The sequence below is a fragment of the Megascapheus bottae genome, chromosome 28, assembly GCF_031878675.1.
Source record: "Megascapheus bottae isolate mThoBot1 chromosome 28, mThoBot2.hap1, whole genome shotgun sequence".
NCBI classification, from domain to species: Eukaryota; Metazoa; Chordata; class Mammalia; order Rodentia; family Geomyidae; genus Megascapheus; species Megascapheus bottae.
The window spans coordinates 9,278,033-9,297,499 of NC_143536.1; the positions used below are offsets into that span (position 1 = coordinate 9,278,033).

The window sequence follows — 19,467 nt, forward strand, 5'->3', positions numbered from 1 at the left end:
TCAACAATTTGGCCCTTTCAAGTTTTGCAAACATCCAGCCTATGCTAGACACGGGGTGCTGACAGGGGGGCAATTAAAGTTTTGTTTGGAGACAGGGTCTCTGCCTGCATAGCCCAAGGTATGGCCTGGAGCTCGCCATCTTCCTGCCTCAGCCTCCCCAGGGCTGGGATTACAGGTGAGGTGTAGCCATGAGGCCTGTTTTCAATAAGCACTCTGCTGACTTTGGGAAGAGGCTTGGGGGAAGGAGGGGAGGGAGGAGAGGGGAGAAGGGAGTGGACAGGGGCGGGGGAGGCTGTAGCTAAGTCAAAGTGAGTCCATGAGCTGCAGAATCTGGAACACTCTTCCAACTCAGACCAAAGGAACCCTCTGCCTTTGCACAGTTGAAGAGTAAAGTGTAGGTGGCACTGGAGGAGGCTGGGGGCTAGAGGGCTGGGGCATGGATGGGTGGGGAAGAAGGCAGACATACCTTAGGTCCCTTCTCACCAGGGATGAGCCTCGCTGCTGCCTACTGCTTCTTCCTCCATGGATTCCAGGGTCTGCAGCGATCAGGCTGGCAGCACCACACCGGAAGTGGCAGGGAGTGAATTGGTGGCAAGGGGGTGTGAGCATGGCAGCCAGGACAGCAGCACCTGGGCAAACCTTGGGAGCTGAGACAGACCAATGAGCACCGGGGAGTGGGGGGTCTGTTTTTCCCTCTGTGATGTGTGAGGGGAGGCCGGTGAGAACAAGACTTAGCCAGGCACAGTGGTGCACACCTGTAATGCCAGCTACTAGGGAAGGACATGGGAAAAGGAGGATCATGAGTTCCAGGCCAGCATTGACAAAACGTAGAGATCCTATCTCACCTCTATAATCCCCAGGAGGCTGAGATCTGGAGGCTTGTGGTTTCAAAGCCATCCCTGACAGAGAAATCTACAAGACGGGGTCTCCAAAAATAATGAGCAAGAAGGCCTTCCGGGGCTTGGGAAAGGGGAAGATTTTTGGGAACTGGAAGTGGATCCTCAGCTTTCCTTCACCCCTGCCTCCCTCTCCCCCATGCCCCCTCCATCCCCAGCCTGGGAGACAGGAGTATCCTCCAGGTCTGGTGTGTGAAGATGGAGAGCTCAAAGGGTGGCTGACCTGCCTTGTCTAGCTTTCACAGTAAGTCAAGGTCAAAGTATTTCCTTCAAAAAAATAATAGTTTATTCTGCAGGGCTCCCGGGAGGCTGAGCAGCCTGGTGTTTCAGGGTAGCAGCTGGTCACTGGCTTGTCTTTGATTCCCAAAGCAGTATTCCCTGCCCAGCCCAGCGTCCAGGTGGGACAAGGCTGATGTCTCTTCTCTCCCGCCCCTCCCCACCTGCCATTTATTGGCCAGGGCTGTCATTGGCTGATCACCACATGCATTGAGTTTTGAGCTGGGACATCCTCCAGTATCCTGGCGTGTGGCAGTTTCGTGGGATTTGCACACAGGACACATTACACTCCCATCCAACAGTGGCCTGGGTGGGAGAATCGCAGACCTCTGTGCCCTGTGGCGCTCACAAAGCCCTCCTGTCTTCAGAGATCCTGGTGCCCGGTGGCTCCAAGGTGGATGTGGAGGCCAAGGAGATGGTGGTCAGCAAGGCCCTGCTGTAAGCGGGGCAGGCTCTGCCTCTGCCCTCCCAACTCAGGCAGGGTGGACAGTGGATCCAATGGGGTGGCTGTGAGGGGCTGATCCTGGCTATTTTGCGGCGCACAGGGCAGGCAGGGCCTGGGGAAGAGTCCCCCAGCTGCCCCCAGACCCATGGCACCATGGCTTTCTCTCAGACACAGAGAATATTAATGTGTTCACAGCCTGGGCTGCTGAGAGGACGGCCATGGTGATCCACTTGAGGAATGAAATGATGTTTATTCTCTCAAAATAATAATAATAATAATAATAATAATAATAATAACCACTCATATCCTTTCCTGGGTATAAGTGGACAGTGTCTGATAGGCCTCATTACAAAAATAGATTCTTTCTCCCCCCTGCCGAGTTTTTCCCTTGGCCCATGGACTCAAATGAAAGAAATGAGAAGTGCCATCAAGTGCCAGTCTTGGAACTAAAAAAAAAATCCTAGAATAAATGATGCCACTGTGTGACTGAAAAGGAGCTTGAAGGCAGGCAGCTCTGCCTGCCAGACACTCCCAAATCATGGAGGAAACTGGGTGCTGTGTTTGCCTCAGTTCAGCCCGGCAGCCAAACGTTGTCTGAAGACAAACAGAACGGACATCAGCCCTGCCCCCCGCTCCCCGTGCAGAGAGGGGGTGCCCCCCTTGGGAAAGGAGGTGCCTGGACCTTTTGCTGACAGGAGTTGGAGGGGCCCAGCAGTTGCACCGGCACAAGGGTCAGCATTGCTTCTTGCTTTCCTTTTGATTTTTTTTTTAAAGCAAACAAACCCCCAAGGTCCTGTCAGAGGGCCGATGGTCAGCAGGTGGGTGCGGCCAGGCTCCGTCCCCTGGGGGCCTGGGGCTGGCGGCTGTGGGCTCAGGTGGACCCGGGCTGCTCGGCGCTGGTCAGCAGCTTCACCACCTGCGCCCGCTGGGCAGGGCTGAGGTGCTGGCTCAGGTGGATGGCGCAGTCCACGGCCACCTCTGGGATTTTCTGAACCAGACTGAGGGGACAGGGGGACAGAGAAGGATCTGGGTCATTTCAATTTTCTGTCCAATGGCCCCCTAGATGACAGAGTCCCCAGGGCATGGAGCAGAGAAGAGGCTCTGGGGACACAGTAGCTGGGCCCAGGCTCCGGCTTTGAAATCGGGGGCCTTCTGGGTGGGGTACACATGAGCACACAGCCTCCCCGGCCCCAGGAAGCCAGAGGCAGCGGCGGCTGTGATCCACTCACCCCTGGATGGTCTTGAGCACCGAATCCCGCTTGAGGTACTTGATGTTCTCCCGGATGGCGGAGCGCAGCCCCTCACCCTCCGGCCAGTGCTGCTCCAGCCACTGCACAGCCACCTGGTTGTTGTCCCACAGGTAGGCCTGGGGGGGGCACAGGTGTGGCTTGGATGCACCTCCAGGGTCTCAAGTCCCCAGTGCCTGGCATCCACCCCTCCTTCCCCCCATGGCCCAGGACCCACCTTGACAGCGCCCTCGGTCTCCACAAACCAGCGGCGCAGCATGGACTGCACGTGGTCGTGGCTGAGCTCGCCGCTGGCACGCAGAACCTCCCGCTTCACCTGATCCTCCAGGAGCCGCCGGCGCAGCCGCCAGTACAGGAAAGTCCTCGAGGTCCTCCACTCCAGCACGTCCTGCAGCAGACAGGGCAGCGCACAGGGCGCCCTGGAGCCACTTGCACTCTTGGGGGTGAGGCAAAGTGAGGCACAGAGCCCAGCCACCACAGGCACTCCAATCCTCCAGGTGCATGCCAGGGAGCCATGCTGGGTAGGCAGGGATCCCAGTGCCTCGGATGGATGGCTGGGCCTGGGTAGGCCCATGAGAGACAGGATGCAAGGGCAGGCACTGCAGGACCCCAGCTTCTAAACCTCGCCCAGGTGCAAAGGGAGTCAGCACAGGTTAGACTAGGGGGTATCAAACTTAGCTGCCTGCAGGATCCCCCCACTCCTGGACAACACCCATGGCCCCAAGCCTCTGCCCAGGCTCCTCCAGAACCCAGTGACCTTTGCGTGCCCTTACTGAGATGACGCCCTTCTCCAGCATCCTGCCGGGCGTGTCATGCAGGTCGGCGAACTGCACCGCCACCTGGTGGTAGATGGGGAGCAGCAGCTCCTCCCTCGCCCTCAGCCGGGCCTCCAGGTCTTTCCTGTCCCTGTCCGAGAGCTGAGACATCCCTGCGAGCCAGTGGTGGGGGAGGGAGGGGACGGTCAGGATGGCAGGGGTGGGGGACCATCCCCAGAAGGACAAACGAATCTATAAGGGACAGGCCTGGCCCCAGGAGATGTGGGCCTCTGCTTTCAATCAGCCAAAGCTTTCCAACATGCCATCCACGGCTGTGGGTGTGCACGTGTGTTGGTACTGGGGCCCTGCGCTATTTCCGCCATGGTTTCCCAAGTAGCTGGGATCACTGGAGTGAGCTGCAGTGTCCCCCCCCCCCGCCTCTCTCTCTCAGATGTGCAAAATGAGACCCTTTTTAGAACCTCTCAAGTATTGCATCTGTTTTTGTATTTTCCTTTTACTTTGAAATCTGGATTTGCCACACTCCCATCCCTTTCATTTCATCTTGAACATACCCAAACCTACCAGCAACAGACCCTGAGGGCCTCTGCTGGCCGACACAAGGCACTGCCTCTGGGCCTCTCTTACCCAGCTGTTCCACAAGCTTCTTGTAGGCCGGGTCAATCCTTCTCATGGTCTTCACTAGGTCTTTCCTTCGGAACTTGATCTCCACTGTGCCTTCCGGCTCCAGAACCCCAGCTCTGGGAGGAGAAGAGGCAGGATGGAGGCAAGGGGCATTGTCTAACTGGCTCCAATTTAGGGAGGCAGAGGGAGCTGGAGGCTGGACACTAGAGGTCCCCAGACCCATTCTCAGTTCTTCCTACCCACACCTCTGGTCCTCTGCCTCTCTATCTGTAGAGGGAAGGATTAAGTCTTCTATCTGCAGAGGGAAAGGTTAAGTCAACTCTTTAAATTACTGTTCCTTGAATGTGGCAAAACCCTTCAACTTTCTTTGTGACTTGAGTCCTGATCTTTGGACTTCATCCTTCCCGATTTTCCTAACTTCTGGTCTCCTAGGACCAAGACACAGTTCCTGGTCTCTTTATAGCTCACAAGACACAGTGAGCTCTCACTGTAGCACCAGATGATCGGCCTATTTCCAGCCTTGTCACTCACCCCTCAGGCTCCTTGGCTTCTTTCTTCCCACTAGCCTGAAGGAATACCACAGGGAGCTCTAAGCTTCCTGGTGGCCAGAGTGAAAAGTGATATAGTTCAAGATTCTGAATCACCCTGGAGGACTGAGGTCAACAGAAATCCATGTGGACCTTAGCACCAAGGCATGAGAGGCCTGACTCAGTTGCCACCATATCACAACACTCAACGAAAAGTCCAGCACAAAATTGGAACTCAATCCACATCCACTGAGTCAATGAATGAAGGTGTGAACTACATTTTAGGTAGACCTACTATCAAGGCCTTTATATACAGCACAAATGTAGAAAGCTGAGTGTTCACTACGAAGGCATCAGTTACTAGGTTTCAGGCATTTCTCCAAAAGACTTGCTGTCAAAAAAAAAAAAAAAAATCTCGGGGCCGGAAGTTTGGCCTAGTGGTAGAGTGCTTATACCAGCCCATAACACCCTGTAACCCCCTGCCAGGTGCTCACACCCACCTGCTCTCTCTGTCCGCATACATTTCAATGCACAGGGGGTTGATGGTGGAGTCGAGGACCACCCAGGAGCCCCCTCGGAGCTCGGCATAGGGGGGAACATAGATCAGGATGGGCTGAGTGTACTGCCGGAGGCCATCCACGATGTAGGCCCCAAACTTCAGCACCTGGTCGTACATGTCTGCAAAGCAAGGCCGGCTCAGGCCCGCAGCCCCGGATCTGTCACCCAAGGGGCCCTGTGAGCACATCCAGGCAGGGGCTCTGGGCGGGGAATCAGGGTAGGCGAGGCACAGCCCTTACACCTCACCTACGGGCTCGGCCCGTCTCATCCAGACACTTCCCTCCGGGACCCAGCCACCACCACAGTGACAATAAAAACAAAAGGGCCTGGGTGCCGGTTGCTATGCAGGAGGCTGAGATCTAAGGATCTGAGATCTGAGATCTGCTAGAGTCTCACTGCCTTGGACTCTTATCTCCAATGAACCACCAGACAACTGGAAGTAGCGCAGTGGCTCAGCGTGGTAGAGTGCTAGCCTTGAGCAAAAGAGGTCAAGGACAGCACCCAGGTCTTGAGTTCAAGTCCCACTACTAACAAAAACAAACAGGAAAAAACCCACAGATGGAACCCTCATAGTGAGTTTAGGTGCTTCTCTTCTCCCTTTTACAAAGGAGGGAAACAGGCTCAGAGCATTCACCCCAGCTGATTAGGGCATGTGGATCTGTCTGCTCCCCATCACTGGCACTCAGTCCCCCAAGCCACACTGGTGGCTCAGAGCCTGGCACGAGGCTGTGGGTGCCCAGCAGCTGGAGGAAGGCGGACAGGTGCACATCCTCCCATCTCAAACAGGGGCCAGCGACCTACCCAGCCCTCACTGCTCAGCCACTCGTCTAGGCAATGACAGCCTCCAGGTGGCGCTGTCAGGACACAAGTTGAAGGGTGAATGGAAGCCTAGGGGGGCGGGCATGGGGCCCTTACCCTTCATGCCGCCAGAGAAGCCCCTCCAGTTGGCGAAGATCAAGAGGGGCAGCTTCTCCCGGTTGAAGTCCTTGATGGCCTGTGCTGTTTTGTACGCCGAGTCAGGGAACCAGACCTGGCCAGCCTGCTGGATGATCTGGGACACAGAACCGGTGCAGGTCACACAGCAGCCCTGGGGAACCAGAGACAGCAGCCACACTTCCTGGTCCTTGTAGCCTCCAACTCCTGAGCCAGGACTCAAGGAGGGCTCCAAACGCATCAGTCAGGACCCTGTGAGACCCTCACTGCAGCCCAGCAAGGGGGCAAGGGTCCCTCTGACCCCTCCCCCACACACCATTAGAATGGTGCCATAGTAATCAAATCACACAGGTCTCAGCCTGGCTGTGCCCAGGAGCCAACCTGGCACAGTTCCCAAGACAGGATGCGGCCTGCCTGCCACGGAGCCAGCAGCAGGGTGGGCACAGGAAGGGAGCTGTGGGGAGAAGAAGTGGACAGCATAGAATGCCAGGCATCTCACAGGGGGAGATGTGTCCACCCTCCTCCCTGTCCAGAAGCTCCTGTGGGACAGGCTGCAGGTCATAGCCACCTCAGAAGGGCCCCTGTCCTGCTGGTGGAGTCCCAGCCACAGCCACAGCCCTTCACCTTGGCCTCTGAGTCCAGGTTGGCAGGGTCTGCAGGGACGGCCACCTCCACAGTCCGCGTCTCCACAGCGATGACACCCACGGGAATGCCTCCCAGCCTGCAAGGCGAGCGGATGGGAGCTGGGTGACATCCCCAAAGGGGTCACAGGCCCTTCTGGGGGCTGCAATGCTGAAGGACAGGCTGTTGGGGACCTGGGGCAGGGCTCAGGGGTAGAGCACTTACATGTGAGAAAAAAATAATCAAAAGGAGTGAGTCACTGGGCTCTAGGAACCTTCCAGCAATGTGTGGGGAGTGGGAATGCCTAGGAAGGCCTGGGCGCACTGTCCACTCACCTGGCTCGTCCCGTCACCACCGTCTGGGCCCAGGCTGCCATGATTTCCTTGAAGCTGCCATGGTCGAAGAATCCACTCTGCCAAGCCCCCTTGAGTGCTATAGGTGGGAGGGCAGGGGCAGGGGCTGGGCACGGCAGGGTGGGGCCAGGCCAGGCTGGCGCAGGCCCCAGGATACACCCAGGGGCAGAGCTGACATCAACATCATCATCCAAGTACCTTCGCCTGACACAGCCAGGCAATCCCAGCCCTCTCCAAGCTACCCAAAACCAAGCCAAACATGGCTGCAACACCTATTCAGTTAACACCTAACTCCCTGTCAACAGAGAGAGAGAGAGAACTTCAGAGGACAGCAACATCTCTGAATTTCAGACAGGGCGAGAGGGAACTTGTGTGTGCATGCGTGTATAAGAAGACATTCATCCTGGGAAGCTGAGTACCTTTTCTAAGTATTCAGCCAAATCAAAGGGAAAGAGAGAGGGAGAGAAGGGGGGAGGGAAGGAGGAAGGGAGGACCCCAGAGCAGCTCAGGGAGGGAGTCCACCACCATTGTTGGGTCTCCTCTGTAACTACTGACTCCAGAAATAAGAGATTCCAACCCCTGTTAGTTCACAGCTTAGGAGAAACATGGAGTGAAATCTCCCTGCCCTCCCCCCCACATCATCCTCTGGAACAAGGGAACGAACATCCCTGCTTCCACCTAAGTCTTCTTTTTTTTTTTTTTTTTTTTGCCAGTCCTGGGCTTGAGCTCAGGGCCTGAGCACTGTCCTTGGACTTTCTCAAGGCTAGAGCTCTACCACTTGAGCCTCAGCACCACTTCTGGCTTTTTGCTATGTATGTGGGGTACCGAGGAATCGAACCCGGGTCTTCATGCATGCTAGGCAAGCACTTTAACCACTAGGCCAAACTCCCGGCCCCCCACCTAAGTCTTCTTTACAGTCCTTTTCCCAGGGCCCTGGCAAACTACTTGGACACTTACTTGGATGAGGTCGTCCTGCAAGCATCCACCGGGGGTCATAGGGAACTCTGGATGGGACAAACTCCACATCTCTGTCAATGGGGTCAGTGGGCGTGATGATGGGGACTGGGCTGTGATTATCCTGTGATTTAAAAGTCAGCATTTGTCAGTGACATGCACCATGTGTGCATGCGCCTACTCAGGCTATGATTATTCCTACTTATGCAGTGCTATCCTCTCCCTAGGGCTTCTGAGACTGCTGTTCTGGTTGGCAAATGCAAAGAGGATTATCCACAGATTCTTTGAAATCTAGAATCTTGGATGCCTGAGTGTACTTCAGGGTCCAGATGGATTTGATGAAGACGGGAAAGGAATGAAAGTCAGGAGAGAGATGCTACTGCTGTAGAAGGGCAGAAACTAGGCTTTGAGAAATTGAGGCACAAACCAATGCCCAGCTGATGTCTAGTCAGAGAAATGCCAGCCAAACCAAGTCATCCACACAATCAGAAACAGCCTTTCTCTGGTGCCACCAAGTCTGAGCCCTGAGCATCACTTCATGTCATTGTCAGAATAATCCTGTTTTATAGATGAGCAAACTAAGGCTCGGGGAGATGAAGAGAACCACTGGACCATTTGTCCTGAAGAGGAAGTCAAGAATCCATTCCAGGCTGATGAGGCTCACTGTCCAGTGCTGTTGAGAAGCAGTCACCCTGCATAAAAGGCCAGCAGAGAGAATCCTGCTGGTGACCCATCTCTGCCACCCAAAGAGCAAGGGACAGCTAGGATAGGGCCAGTGTCAGAAAGGGAAAGGAAAAGGAGGAAAAGTAAACTTGGGCCAGGAACCAGTGGCTCACATCTCTAATCCTAGCTACTCAGGAGACAGATCTGAGGATCACAGTTCAAAGCCAGCCTGAACAGGAAAGTCTTTAAGACTCTACTCTCCAATGAACCACCAGAAAGCCAGAAGGTGCGGCTCAAAGTGGTAGAGTGCTAACTTCACAAAAGAGCTGAGGGTTAGCTGAGTTTAAGCTCCACAACAAAAAAGGGAAAATGGGGGAAGGAGAGAGAGACAGAGAGACAGAGACAGACAGAGCGGGAAGCGGGGGTGGGGGGAGCGGGAACCTAGACACATGGGCAGCATTTCCAGCTCCATTCTGGAAGTGTCAGGGACACCAATTAGCAAATGAGCTTGGTTGCCCAGGCTGAGCTGCCCAGTTCGCACTGTACCTTTGGCATATAGGACAGCCATTCCAGGATGGTATAGACACCCTCAAAGTCATCAGGCACGGTGATGTGAGAGACGCCATTGTGGTACATGATCTGCACGCCGCCCAGCTGGTTGTTGGATGTGTAGACTTCTCTTCCCAGGACCTGCTTTCATTCAACATGGTCAGGAAGTCCAGCACACCTCAGGCCTTCTGCCTACTGCACATCTGCTCATCCACAGGCTCCCCATTCACCCAGACCGGCCACGTCTGAATCTTTAGCCCCCAGGCATATGTAGCCAATGACATTTTTGTTGTTTTGCTCCAGCAATTCCAACACACAACTCATCTCAAAAAAGTTTTCTGATGTGGTGGCCATGCCTGGAATCCCAGAGTTTGAAAGCTAATGCAGGAGGATCATGAGTTCTAGGCCAATTTGGGCTATGTAGTTAGTGTGCTCAAGAGTAGCCTGAGATACATAAGGCCCTTGTCTCCATCAGAGCCTGACTTTGAGCCCTTCCGAGGGATCTGAGCGAACATTAAATACCGAGACTGCACAGCAACGCAGAAAACCTTTCAGTATTTCAAAACAACTGCACAGTCACTAAGGTTAATCATGGGAATTCAGAACACAGGGGAGAATCACACCAAAATTATGGATGCAGCAACACAGCTTTGGAGGTCTTTACTAAGCTTCCTGCAAAGTAGAATGCTACTTTAAAGTTAAAAAAAAATACTAGTAGGGCATGATGACTCACATCTGTGATCTTAGCTACTTGGAATGTGGAGATCAGGAGGATTGGGGTTCAAGGCCAGTAAAGATCCTCATTTCAACTAATAAAGAAAAAGTTGAATGCAGTGGCTAATGCCATCAACCCAGGTAACTCGGGAAGCATGAACAGGAGACTTGTGGTCCAGACCAACAAGAAAACAAATGAGATCTTATTTGCAAAGTAATGGAAGCAAAAGGGAATGGGAGTATGTATGATTGGAGTGGTAGATGGCAGAGTGCCTGCCTGGTAAGTGTGAAGCCCTGAGTTCATAAATGCCAGGACCATCACCACTTATACCCACCCCCGCCCCCCCAAAAAAGTAAATCAGGAACTTAGTTCCTAAAGAACAACTTATTTGGGAGCATGAGAGTCCCCAGACAACTACAAATAGAAAATAGTTCTCGCTTCAGGAGGAACAAAACGTGTTTCGTACTGAGAAAATCCCATGAGAGGGCAATAGGGACCCACAAGTGGACAGCAGAGTGGCTCCCCACGGCCCTGTTCTCATCACCTTGTTGAGGGCACTCGCTCCTGTCAGGATGATGTGGGAATTGTCTACTTGGATTACCCTCTGGCCCAGGCGTACCAAATAGGCCCCGATTCCCAGGGCTCGGCAGGTCACCTGTGGAGACAGAACGGCTTTACAAGGACTCCACCCCCATGGGACAGAGTGGTCAAGACACTGCTGGGCACAAATGAACGTTAGGTTTTAGCCAGTGGCAACTTGATGTAGGCCAGTTGAGAGGCTATTCATTCTTCAAGCCACTCCTCAGAGCTTGGCTTTGGCTACTGTTTGGATCTCAGGTGTCCACCACTGTGTTAAGGCCTTGGCCCCCAACTTGGTCCTGTTGGGAGGGAGTGGGAACTTTAAGAGGCTGGGCCTAGTGGGAGGTCTTTAGGTCATTGGGGGCATATGGCCTTGAAGAGGACCTTGAGACTCCAGGCCTTTCCTTACTCCTGTAATCCCAGCACTTGGGAGGCTGAGAGGCAGGAGTATCAAAAGTTGGAGGCAAGCCTGGGTTACACAGTGAGTTCAAGTCCCACTTAGGTAACTGCTTCTTTAATTTGTCAGAAAAAGGAGGGGAGGGCCCTGAAGGATCATGGGTAGAGAAGTCTGAGAGGGGAATGTTGGGAGACAGAGAGCCCAGGAATGGCTGTATTACTGGTGATTGGCAGGAGTGGCTTGCGATTCTTCCTCGCTGCTTTGTGACGGTTTGAACATTGAAAAGGGAAAGAAAGAGGGACTAAGGAAGGGACTCACCATGCTAATGGTGACAATCTCTTCGTAAGCCAGGGAGGACTCCCCAGCTATCATGCCCGAGCCCCTGAGGTTCTCCACACCCAGGCCATCGTCCTTCCCAATGATGTCGGTGACCACGTACCTGCATGAACCAGAGGCGGCTAGAATGCACTCCACCCGGGAATGGTTGGGGTCAGTGCATTTGTTCGCAGTACTCATGATAGGAGCCAGGAGCAGGAAGAAGTATTGAAATAGGATAAATGGAGGTAAAATTAAAATTTAAAAAAAAGGAAGGAAGGAAAGGAGGGAGGGAGTGAGAGGAGAAGAGGGAGAAAGAAAGGGAAGGGGGTCTAGAGCCCTCACAATGGGCACTAACATATCTAAACAGATCAGCAATGATGTCTTCCAGCCAAAGACAGGCGCCCCCTAGAGGGTCTCAGTGAAATGTCACTCCATCCACATTTTTCACAGAACAATCTAGATTTGGATGTGGTCAAAGGCACACATGGGAAACTGCTGAATCCATGATCAATCAATCAATCAATCCAGACTCCATGGTCATGAAGCATACAGCCAGGTGCCGGTGGCTCAGACCTGTAATCCTAGCTACTTAAGAGGCTGAGATCTGAGGACTGCAGTTCAATGCCAGCCTAGGGAGAAAAGTCCATGAAACTCTTATCTCCAATGAACTACCAAAAAGCTGGAGGTAGAACTGTGGCTCAAGTGGTAAGAGGACTAAACGAGCAAAACAGCTTAAGGACAGAGTGCCCAGGCCTTGAGTTCAAGTCCCAGGACTAGTGCATACACAAGATACAAAATTAAAGTATACTATATAGCCAGACCTTGTTCAAATTCACCAAGCACTTCAGCATGACAAAGGCTCTGAGAAGGCCTGCAGAAAAGATGCTTTGTTACAGGTCACTTAATTCAGTACCTTCCAAACGTCTTTGGACTGCAGATTTTGTTTATCGTTTTCCACATCCACGTATCAACACTTAAAAAAATCAGTTCTGGAACATTCTGATTTGGTTTTCCCACTAAGAGAAAAAACTGGGGAGCCACTGGTGATTCTCAAAGAACAGACCCCTATCTTAACCCACCTGCATCCATTTGGATAATTTGAACATAAACTATGAGCCTCTGGCTACTCCAACATGGAGAAAATCCAGTCTAATTCTCCCTGCTCCAGATGAACTACATTGAGAAAAGGGTGACTCCTTTTGGATGATGAACCAGGAACAAGTGTTGGGGTGCCTGGTGGGCCGTTTACCTGGACTCTCCTCCTTCCTCGACGTGTCTGCAGTGCACGGTGTTCAGGGAGCTCGCTCTCGTGTAGTCTTGGGGGGTCAGGTACAGGTACTTAAAGCCCTTAAGAAATATACTTCAGTGAGCCTAGGAGTCTAGTTGCCCCAGCATGACAGCCATTGTATAGGTTTTGTGTTTTTGTTGGTCCTGGGGCTTGAACTCAGGGCTTGTGCACTGTCCCTAAGCTCTTTTGCTCAAGGCTAGTACTCTACCACTTTGAGCCACAGTGCCACTTCTGGTTTTCTGGTAGTTGATTGGAGATGAGAGTCTCATGGGGACTTTCTTGCTCAGAATGGCTTTGGACTGTGATCCTCAAATCTCAGCCTCCTAAGTAGTTAGGATTACAGGTGTGAGCTACTGGTGCCCAGTGACCGTGTAATTTTAAATGGCAACACTGGAGGGGTGGATGCTCATAGTGCATCAACCCATGTTAACAAGCCTCAAAACCCACAGGTCTGTTCTCAGTAGAGGCTGCAGTCTCCTGCTCCTCTTGTTTACAGACAAATTAGGTAGGTGGTGTGTGTGTGTGTGTGTGTGTGTTGGGTTGAGTTTGTGCAGATACTGGGTTTGTGCTTGTGTTGTATGTGGGGGTGTGTATGTTCTTGGTGTACAGCATTCAGAAAGGGCTCTGTGCAGATCAGCTTGATATTTATAAATGTCTTTCATTCAGCCCCCTCCCACCAAAGGATTAAAGCTGTTAAAAAGTGTAGGGTGAATGGAAGGCCTGGAGCTGACTAAGCAGGTGCTCAGACACTTGAGCTATGTCCTCATCCTTGGCTGTTTCCATTCTTTTTCAAGGATCTTGCTTTTTGCCTAAGCCACAAGTCCTCCTATTTATGTTTTCCATGTAGTGAGGATGATAGGCATTCACCACCAAACCCAGCTTTTCATTGGTTGATATGAGGTCTCCTTAACTTTTTGCAGTTCCCAATTTCCTGAGTAGTTACAATAATAGGCCTGAGGCACTGCATCTGGCTTTGATAAAAGCCTTCATAGATTTTTTTTGGGGGGGGCCCACTAATTGCCACCTCCTAATACAATTTTAAGACCTTGGATATACTGTTTGTTTGGTTTTTTTTTTTTTCTCTTAGGAGTGCTTAACCTGTACTCATTGAATGGCAGCCCCACTTCATGACGTACTTTGTGGGGGTCTTCTGGATCTACCCAGGCCACCTGGAACATGTGTTTGATCTCCTCTGCCAGGCCGATACGGGCCCCGCTATTGGCTGCGAGGTAGATTTTGGGGATGCCCTCTGCCCGGGCCAGCTCGGATGCCCTTAGGTACAGAAGGTCTTCCCCGGTGCCAAAGGACCCGATACGGAAGGTGATGTCGTTGCTGATAACAACCACGTCCCGTCCTTCTGGGTACTCTGGAGTCTTCATCCGCATTTTGAAGGCCACCATGCCCACCTGGCAGAGGTGAAGGGGCAGGGAAGCAGATGTGTCTCCTGGGAATCAGCAGGAAGAGGCTAACCCCAGCCCAGGACTGGGATCTGCCCAGCTCCTACCTCATTTCCTCCAGGAAGTCGGTTCAACTCTACCAGTTGGCCCTGAGGGCCTAATACTAACTCAGTGTATGTCAGGATATCTTTGGGGTACTTGTCTGGGGAGCCCCACAGTTTAAAGAGAGCCTGAGGAAGAAAAGGAAGAGAAAAAAAAGTTGTCAGCAGGGAAGCTAGAGTTCAATGATCATGATATCTAAGATAGTGGCCTAGTTCTTTCATTTGTAGTCATGAAATATGCAAAGTAATAAACACCTAAGCATCCAGCAAGTGGCTTTCCAAACCAACTTTCTCATAGCTCCTTGCCCATGCTTGTTTGTTTGTTTTTCAATTTTGGATCTTAAGTGATCTTCCTGCCTCAGCCTCTTTTTTTTTTTTTTTTGTTGGTTGTGGGGCTTGAACTCTGGGCCTAGGCACTATCCCTGAGCTCTTCAAGGCTATTGCTTTACCAAATTGAGCCACCGTGCCACTTCAGGTTTTCTGGTGGTTAACTGGAGATAAGAGGCTCCTAGACTTTCCTGCCTGGGCTGGCTTTGAACCTTGATCCTCAGATCTCAGCCTCCTGAATAGCTAGGATTACAGGCATGAGCCACCAGCACCTGGCTACTTTTTTTCCTTGTCCAAAGAAGACCTTATTTGCTGGGGTTAAGAAACAGGGGGGCTGGGTTCTGGTAGAGTAAGGGTCAGAAGAGCCCTTGGGGGCAGTGCCCTGTCCCTCCCCTGCTCAGGACTTACCTGTCTGAACATTTCTGGGAAGTCATAGACATAAGTGGTTCCCAGGGACTGTGCCTGGAATCGCTTGGCCTGAAGCAGGTCCTTGGTCACATAGGGGGTGTTAATAAGCATTCCATGCTGGCTCCCTTGCTTATTGCCAAACGAGTGAAACATGATCTGAACCAGAAAGGAAGGAGAAAGGAGTGAAGGAGGCAGGCCCCAGAGACCCAGGGCCAGCCTGGCTGACTGCTTCCCAGCTCTCAGTGGAATCCCAACAGGGGAGCGGAGCATAGTCCCAGCACAACATACCCAGTTCTGAAGATGCCGGGGCTCACTTCATCCCCGGGGACACAGGGACACAACCAAACTACAACCATATGTACACACATACACTCCCCAAGTGGGTATAAACTGCCAAACTCTGAATGGGATCGGTAGTTAACAGTATTGTACCTGTGTTAATTCCCTGAGTTTTGGTGTATGTGTGTGTGTGTGTGTGTGTGTGTGTGTGTGTGTGTGTGTGTGTGTGTGTGTGAGCCAGGGGGAGGGGGGGGTACCAGCTGATAGCTAGTGCTCTACTACTTGGGCCATGCCTCCATTTCCAGCTTTTTGCCAGTTGAATGAAGGTAAGAGCCTTGCAGATTTGTCCACTTGAGCTAGCTCAGAACCTGGATCCCCAGATCTCAACTTCCTGAGTAGCAAGGATTACATGCTTGAACCATTATTAGCTATTTTCCTGTTTTGGTGACATGGTATGGGTAAAATGTGCTATAGGGATAGCAAGGCAAAGGACATCCGGGGAATCTCCATCTTGTTTCATATTCCGTACTAAGTCTTGCAACTTCTTGACAGTTTTGAGTCTTTATCAAAATTTGTCTTAGGATGGGTACTAGCGGCTCATGCCTATAATACTACCTACTCAAGCCTACTCAAGAGGATGAGATATGGAGATGGAGGTTCAAAGCCAGCTCAGGCAGGAAAAGTCTGTAAAACTCTTATCTCCAATTAACTACCAAAAAGTTGGAAGTAGAGCAGTAGTTCAAGTGGTAGAGCTCTAACCTTGAGAAAAAAAGTTCAAGGACAATGCCCAGGACCTGAATTCAAACCACAAGCCTGGCACAAATCCAAGCCAAACAAAAAAAAGTCTTATATTTACATAAGCATATGCATATCTGTACATGCATGCATATATAGATGTATATACATATACATATACATGCAGATAAATTTTAGTTCACAAAAGTTTCAGAAACAAAAATAGGAGGTTTTGTTTTTTCTTTTTTTGCTATTTTCATTTCCCTTTTTGTTCTTTGTTATTTATCTGTCTTTGGGAGTGTAAGGGGAGGCACAGAAATGGAGGGACCAAGTGTGAAAACATGCAGTGATGGTACTCACTGGACACTATGTTGAAAATGAACTCTACAACTTATGGTTGAGGATGGGGCTGGGGGGGAACTGGGATGGAACAAGAGAAGGGGTGACATTGTCCAAAAAGAAATGTACTCTTTACCTGACTTACGTAATTGTAACCCCTCTGTACATCACCTTTATAATAATAATAAAAAAACATATAAAAACAAAGTTTAGGAAGAGGACAAGAGAAGCAACTCTGATCAAGATACACTGCACTCATAAATTGACATTGTGAACGCAAACCTCTTCATATAACTATTTTTAAGTAATTATTAAAGTTTGTTTGTTGTCAGTCCTGGGGCTTGAACTGGGGGACTGAGCACTGTCCTTGGACACTTTTTGCTCAAGGCTAGTGCTCTGCCACTTGAGCCACAGTGCCACTTCCAGCTTTTTGTGTGAATGTGGTTCTCGAGAATCGAGCCCAGGTCTTCGAGCATGATAGGTGAGCACTCTACCACTAGGCCACCACTAGGCCCCTTATTAAAGACTTAAAAGAAAAAGTCTGCTGTATCACCTAGTTGGGGAAAACTTTCCCTCAGGTGAGCCCACAAAGGAGGGGGGGAATCCAACCTCAGGATGCCCATGGCCTCAGCCAGCCCTACTAACCAGGGCCAGGCCGAAGGCCACGGCCACCGGTTTGGTGAATATCCTGGTGTGCCCCCAGCAGCCCGCCTCCGCTCGGATGGTGATGCCCCCTTCTCCCCAGCCAGGCCCCAGGCTCACGTTTCCGGATCTGGAGTCGGTCACTTCCTTGTAGAGGCTGATGTCCAGGTAGTAGCCCGACTCGTTGGTGATGAACAGGCGGATGGGGACGGCGCTGCCGGTGGTGGTCTGGTGGATGTTGATCTTCACCTCGGCCTGCAGCACCCGGAGCTTCCACAGCCGGCTGCCGTAGCGCATCACCATGGAGCGCACTGACTCCTCGATCTGCACGGAGCGAGCACACCGGGTCCACTCGTCGCCAACCCCTACTCCCAACACATCACGCCGGCCCCCACACCCACGCCAGAGCCCGCCAGAGCCCACCCGGCCCTCGCAGCATGGTAAAGTGGGCTGGATGCAAACCGCAGAGACCCAGTCTTCATGTTGCCAACCATCGGCTAGGCTAAAGACGGTGAAAACATCTGGCCAAGTACTGAAGAGCCACCATCTCATTTTGCCCTCTGAAGTACGCAGCCAGACTGGCATGCCTCTTTCCTGTCGCCTTTGTTTTTTTTTTGGCAGAGCTGGGGGTTGAACCCAGGGCCCTGAGGTACGCCAGGAAAGCACCTGACCACGGAGTTAGTTACCATGGAGGACACGGAGAGAGGTTGAGGGAAAGGGAGCGAGGCCACCTACTTTCCCACGCCCCTCAATCCTCTACGAGTTTCTTCTGAAACTGGAGTACCAGTGAAGCCAGGGTATTGGCCTGGAACCTCTGCACCCCACAGATGCCCTGGGGACGCCCCTGGCATGCGGGAATCAGCGCCATGGGAGTCTGCCCACTCCGATAGCACTGGATCAGCCTGGTGACAGATCAAGCCTTCATTCCCCTCCTAGCTCACTTGTGCCGACTTCCCTCCCCACCCAGGACTGGAACCCACGCGAGGACAAAGCTCTGTCTAGGCATTCTAGGCATGTGTGCCCATGAAGCCAGGCAGGGCACAGAGGAAATCTGGCTCCAGGAAGAAACAGAGCAGCTGGGGCTCAACTGCACATGCGTCTGGAGGCCACGCCCACTTAGGCCACACCCCCTTAGGCCACAGCCCAAAAATCCAGGTGAACCAGGAAAGGTGGGGGAAGCGCCCACCACAAAGGTATGACCTTGAAAGGGTCCATGATGACGGTGGGCACGAAGTTGAGGAAGATGTGGTTGCAGTCGGTGCGCACGCTGGTGTTATTGAAGGCCACTTCTAGCTCGTCCATGGCCTCAAGGAGCAGCCGCTCGCCCTCGTTCTGCAGGTACTCGAAGGAGGCTTCCTGTCAAAGGGGGAAGCCAATGTGAACCCTGGGCATAGGGCTCGTGGCTGGTCGGAAGCAAAGCCTGCGTTTCCCCTCCTCCACTGCCCAGCCATCAACCCACATTTATGAGCTGGTGCTGGTGGCTCACGCCTGTAATCTTAGCTACTCAGGAGGCTGAGATCTGAGGATCGGAGTTCAAAGCCAACCTGGGCACTAAAGTCCATGAGACTCTAATCTCAAATTAACCACCAGAAAACCGGAAGTGGTGCTGTGGCTCAAGTGGTAGAGCACTAGCCTTGAGCTCAGGGACAGCACCCAGGCCCAGAATTCAAGCCCCATGAACCACCAAACAAAAGCATAGTGTGTGAAATTTTCACAATGTAATCCTTTATGACTTTTCTAAAACCAAGAAACAACATAAAATGATCACTGATTCAATCAGTAAACACAAGATATTCCGTGAGCACATGGGCATCTTTCTACACTCTCCCTCCCTCCTAACACAGAGCCACAGGATACAACCAACAGATCCAAGGGTCAGGCTAAAGTGTCATTGAGGTGGGGCTGTGTGTGCCCCGTGTACCCTCCGATCTCTAGTCATGCAATTCAGAGCCCAGGTCCAGAGCAAGCACTCAGGGAAGGGAGAGGACCAAGGCAGTATGTTTCGAGTGCAGAGGAAGGGAGCTAGAACCACCCTGTGACACTTTACCTTGGTGATCAGATCTGAATGCCTGACAATGGCCCGGATGAAGAACCTGTGGTCCGTCACTTCTGTTCCTTCCTTCACTTTGGCAGCACCCAGGTAAAGATGCATCTTGTGGTTGGCACAGGGCACAGCGGTAAGATCGAAGTTGCGCATGCGGCTGAGCTCCAGCTGGAAGGCCAGGGCCGGCTCCAAGTGACGGTATATTCGGTCTTCTGCAAACTGTAGACCAGGCCAGCCAGTGAGAGGATGGTTGGGCAGATGGGACACACGGACACACACACACACACACACACACACACACACACACACACACACACACACACACACACACATGCACGCACAGAGTAACTGCAGGCCATGGTCCAGGCCCATGGTGCACTGCAGAGATTTGGGTGCTCAGAAGCCAGTATTCCTTGCAAGCAATAACCAAGGCTCAAGAGTCTGGAGCTTAGCTGAGAAAGTCTAGTTCTGAATTAATT

At 52.1% G+C, this 19,467-nt stretch overlaps 1 protein-coding gene across 5 annotated transcripts in view; it reads right to left on the reverse strand.

Moving 5' to 3' along the window:
- Positions 1–1,159: 1,159 nt before the first annotated feature.
- Positions 1,160–19,467, reverse strand: part of Acacb (acetyl-CoA carboxylase beta) — a 76,964-nt gene continuing 58,656 nt past the window's right edge. For 4 of the 5 annotated variants that reach the window (XM_090320313.1, XM_090320314.1, XM_090320315.1 and 1 more), the window contains 20 exons: positions 18,992–19,207; positions 18,145–18,300; positions 17,065–17,268; positions 14,950–15,105; positions 14,221–14,343; positions 13,853–14,122; positions 12,678–12,775; positions 11,429–11,549; positions 10,679–10,789; positions 9,417–9,560; positions 8,211–8,331; positions 7,236–7,332; positions 6,904–7,000; positions 6,262–6,397; positions 5,289–5,466; positions 4,265–4,377; positions 3,638–3,792; positions 3,082–3,252; positions 2,847–2,983; positions 1,160–2,615 (listed from right to left, as the gene is read on the reverse strand). In XM_090320313.1, the coding sequence (XP_090176439.1) occupies positions 2,489–2,615; positions 2,847–2,983; positions 3,082–3,252; positions 3,638–3,792; positions 4,265–4,377; positions 5,289–5,466; positions 6,262–6,397; positions 6,904–7,000; positions 7,236–7,332; positions 8,211–8,331; positions 9,417–9,560; positions 10,679–10,789; positions 11,429–11,549; positions 12,678–12,775; positions 13,853–14,122; positions 14,221–14,343; positions 14,950–15,105; positions 17,065–17,268; positions 18,145–18,300; positions 18,992–19,207 (2,931 nt within the window). In that variant the 3' untranslated portion in view covers positions 1,160–2,488. Of the gene's footprint in view, positions 2,616–2,846; positions 2,984–3,081; positions 3,253–3,637; positions 3,793–4,264; positions 4,378–5,288; positions 5,467–6,261; positions 6,398–6,903; positions 7,001–7,235; positions 7,333–7,399; positions 7,932–8,153; positions 8,332–9,416; positions 9,561–10,678; positions 10,790–11,428; positions 11,550–12,677; positions 12,776–13,852; positions 14,123–14,220; positions 14,344–14,949; positions 15,106–17,064; positions 17,269–18,144; positions 18,301–18,991; positions 19,208–19,467 lie in introns of those variants that run through there. The other variant, XM_090320316.1, reaches the window with a different exon arrangement.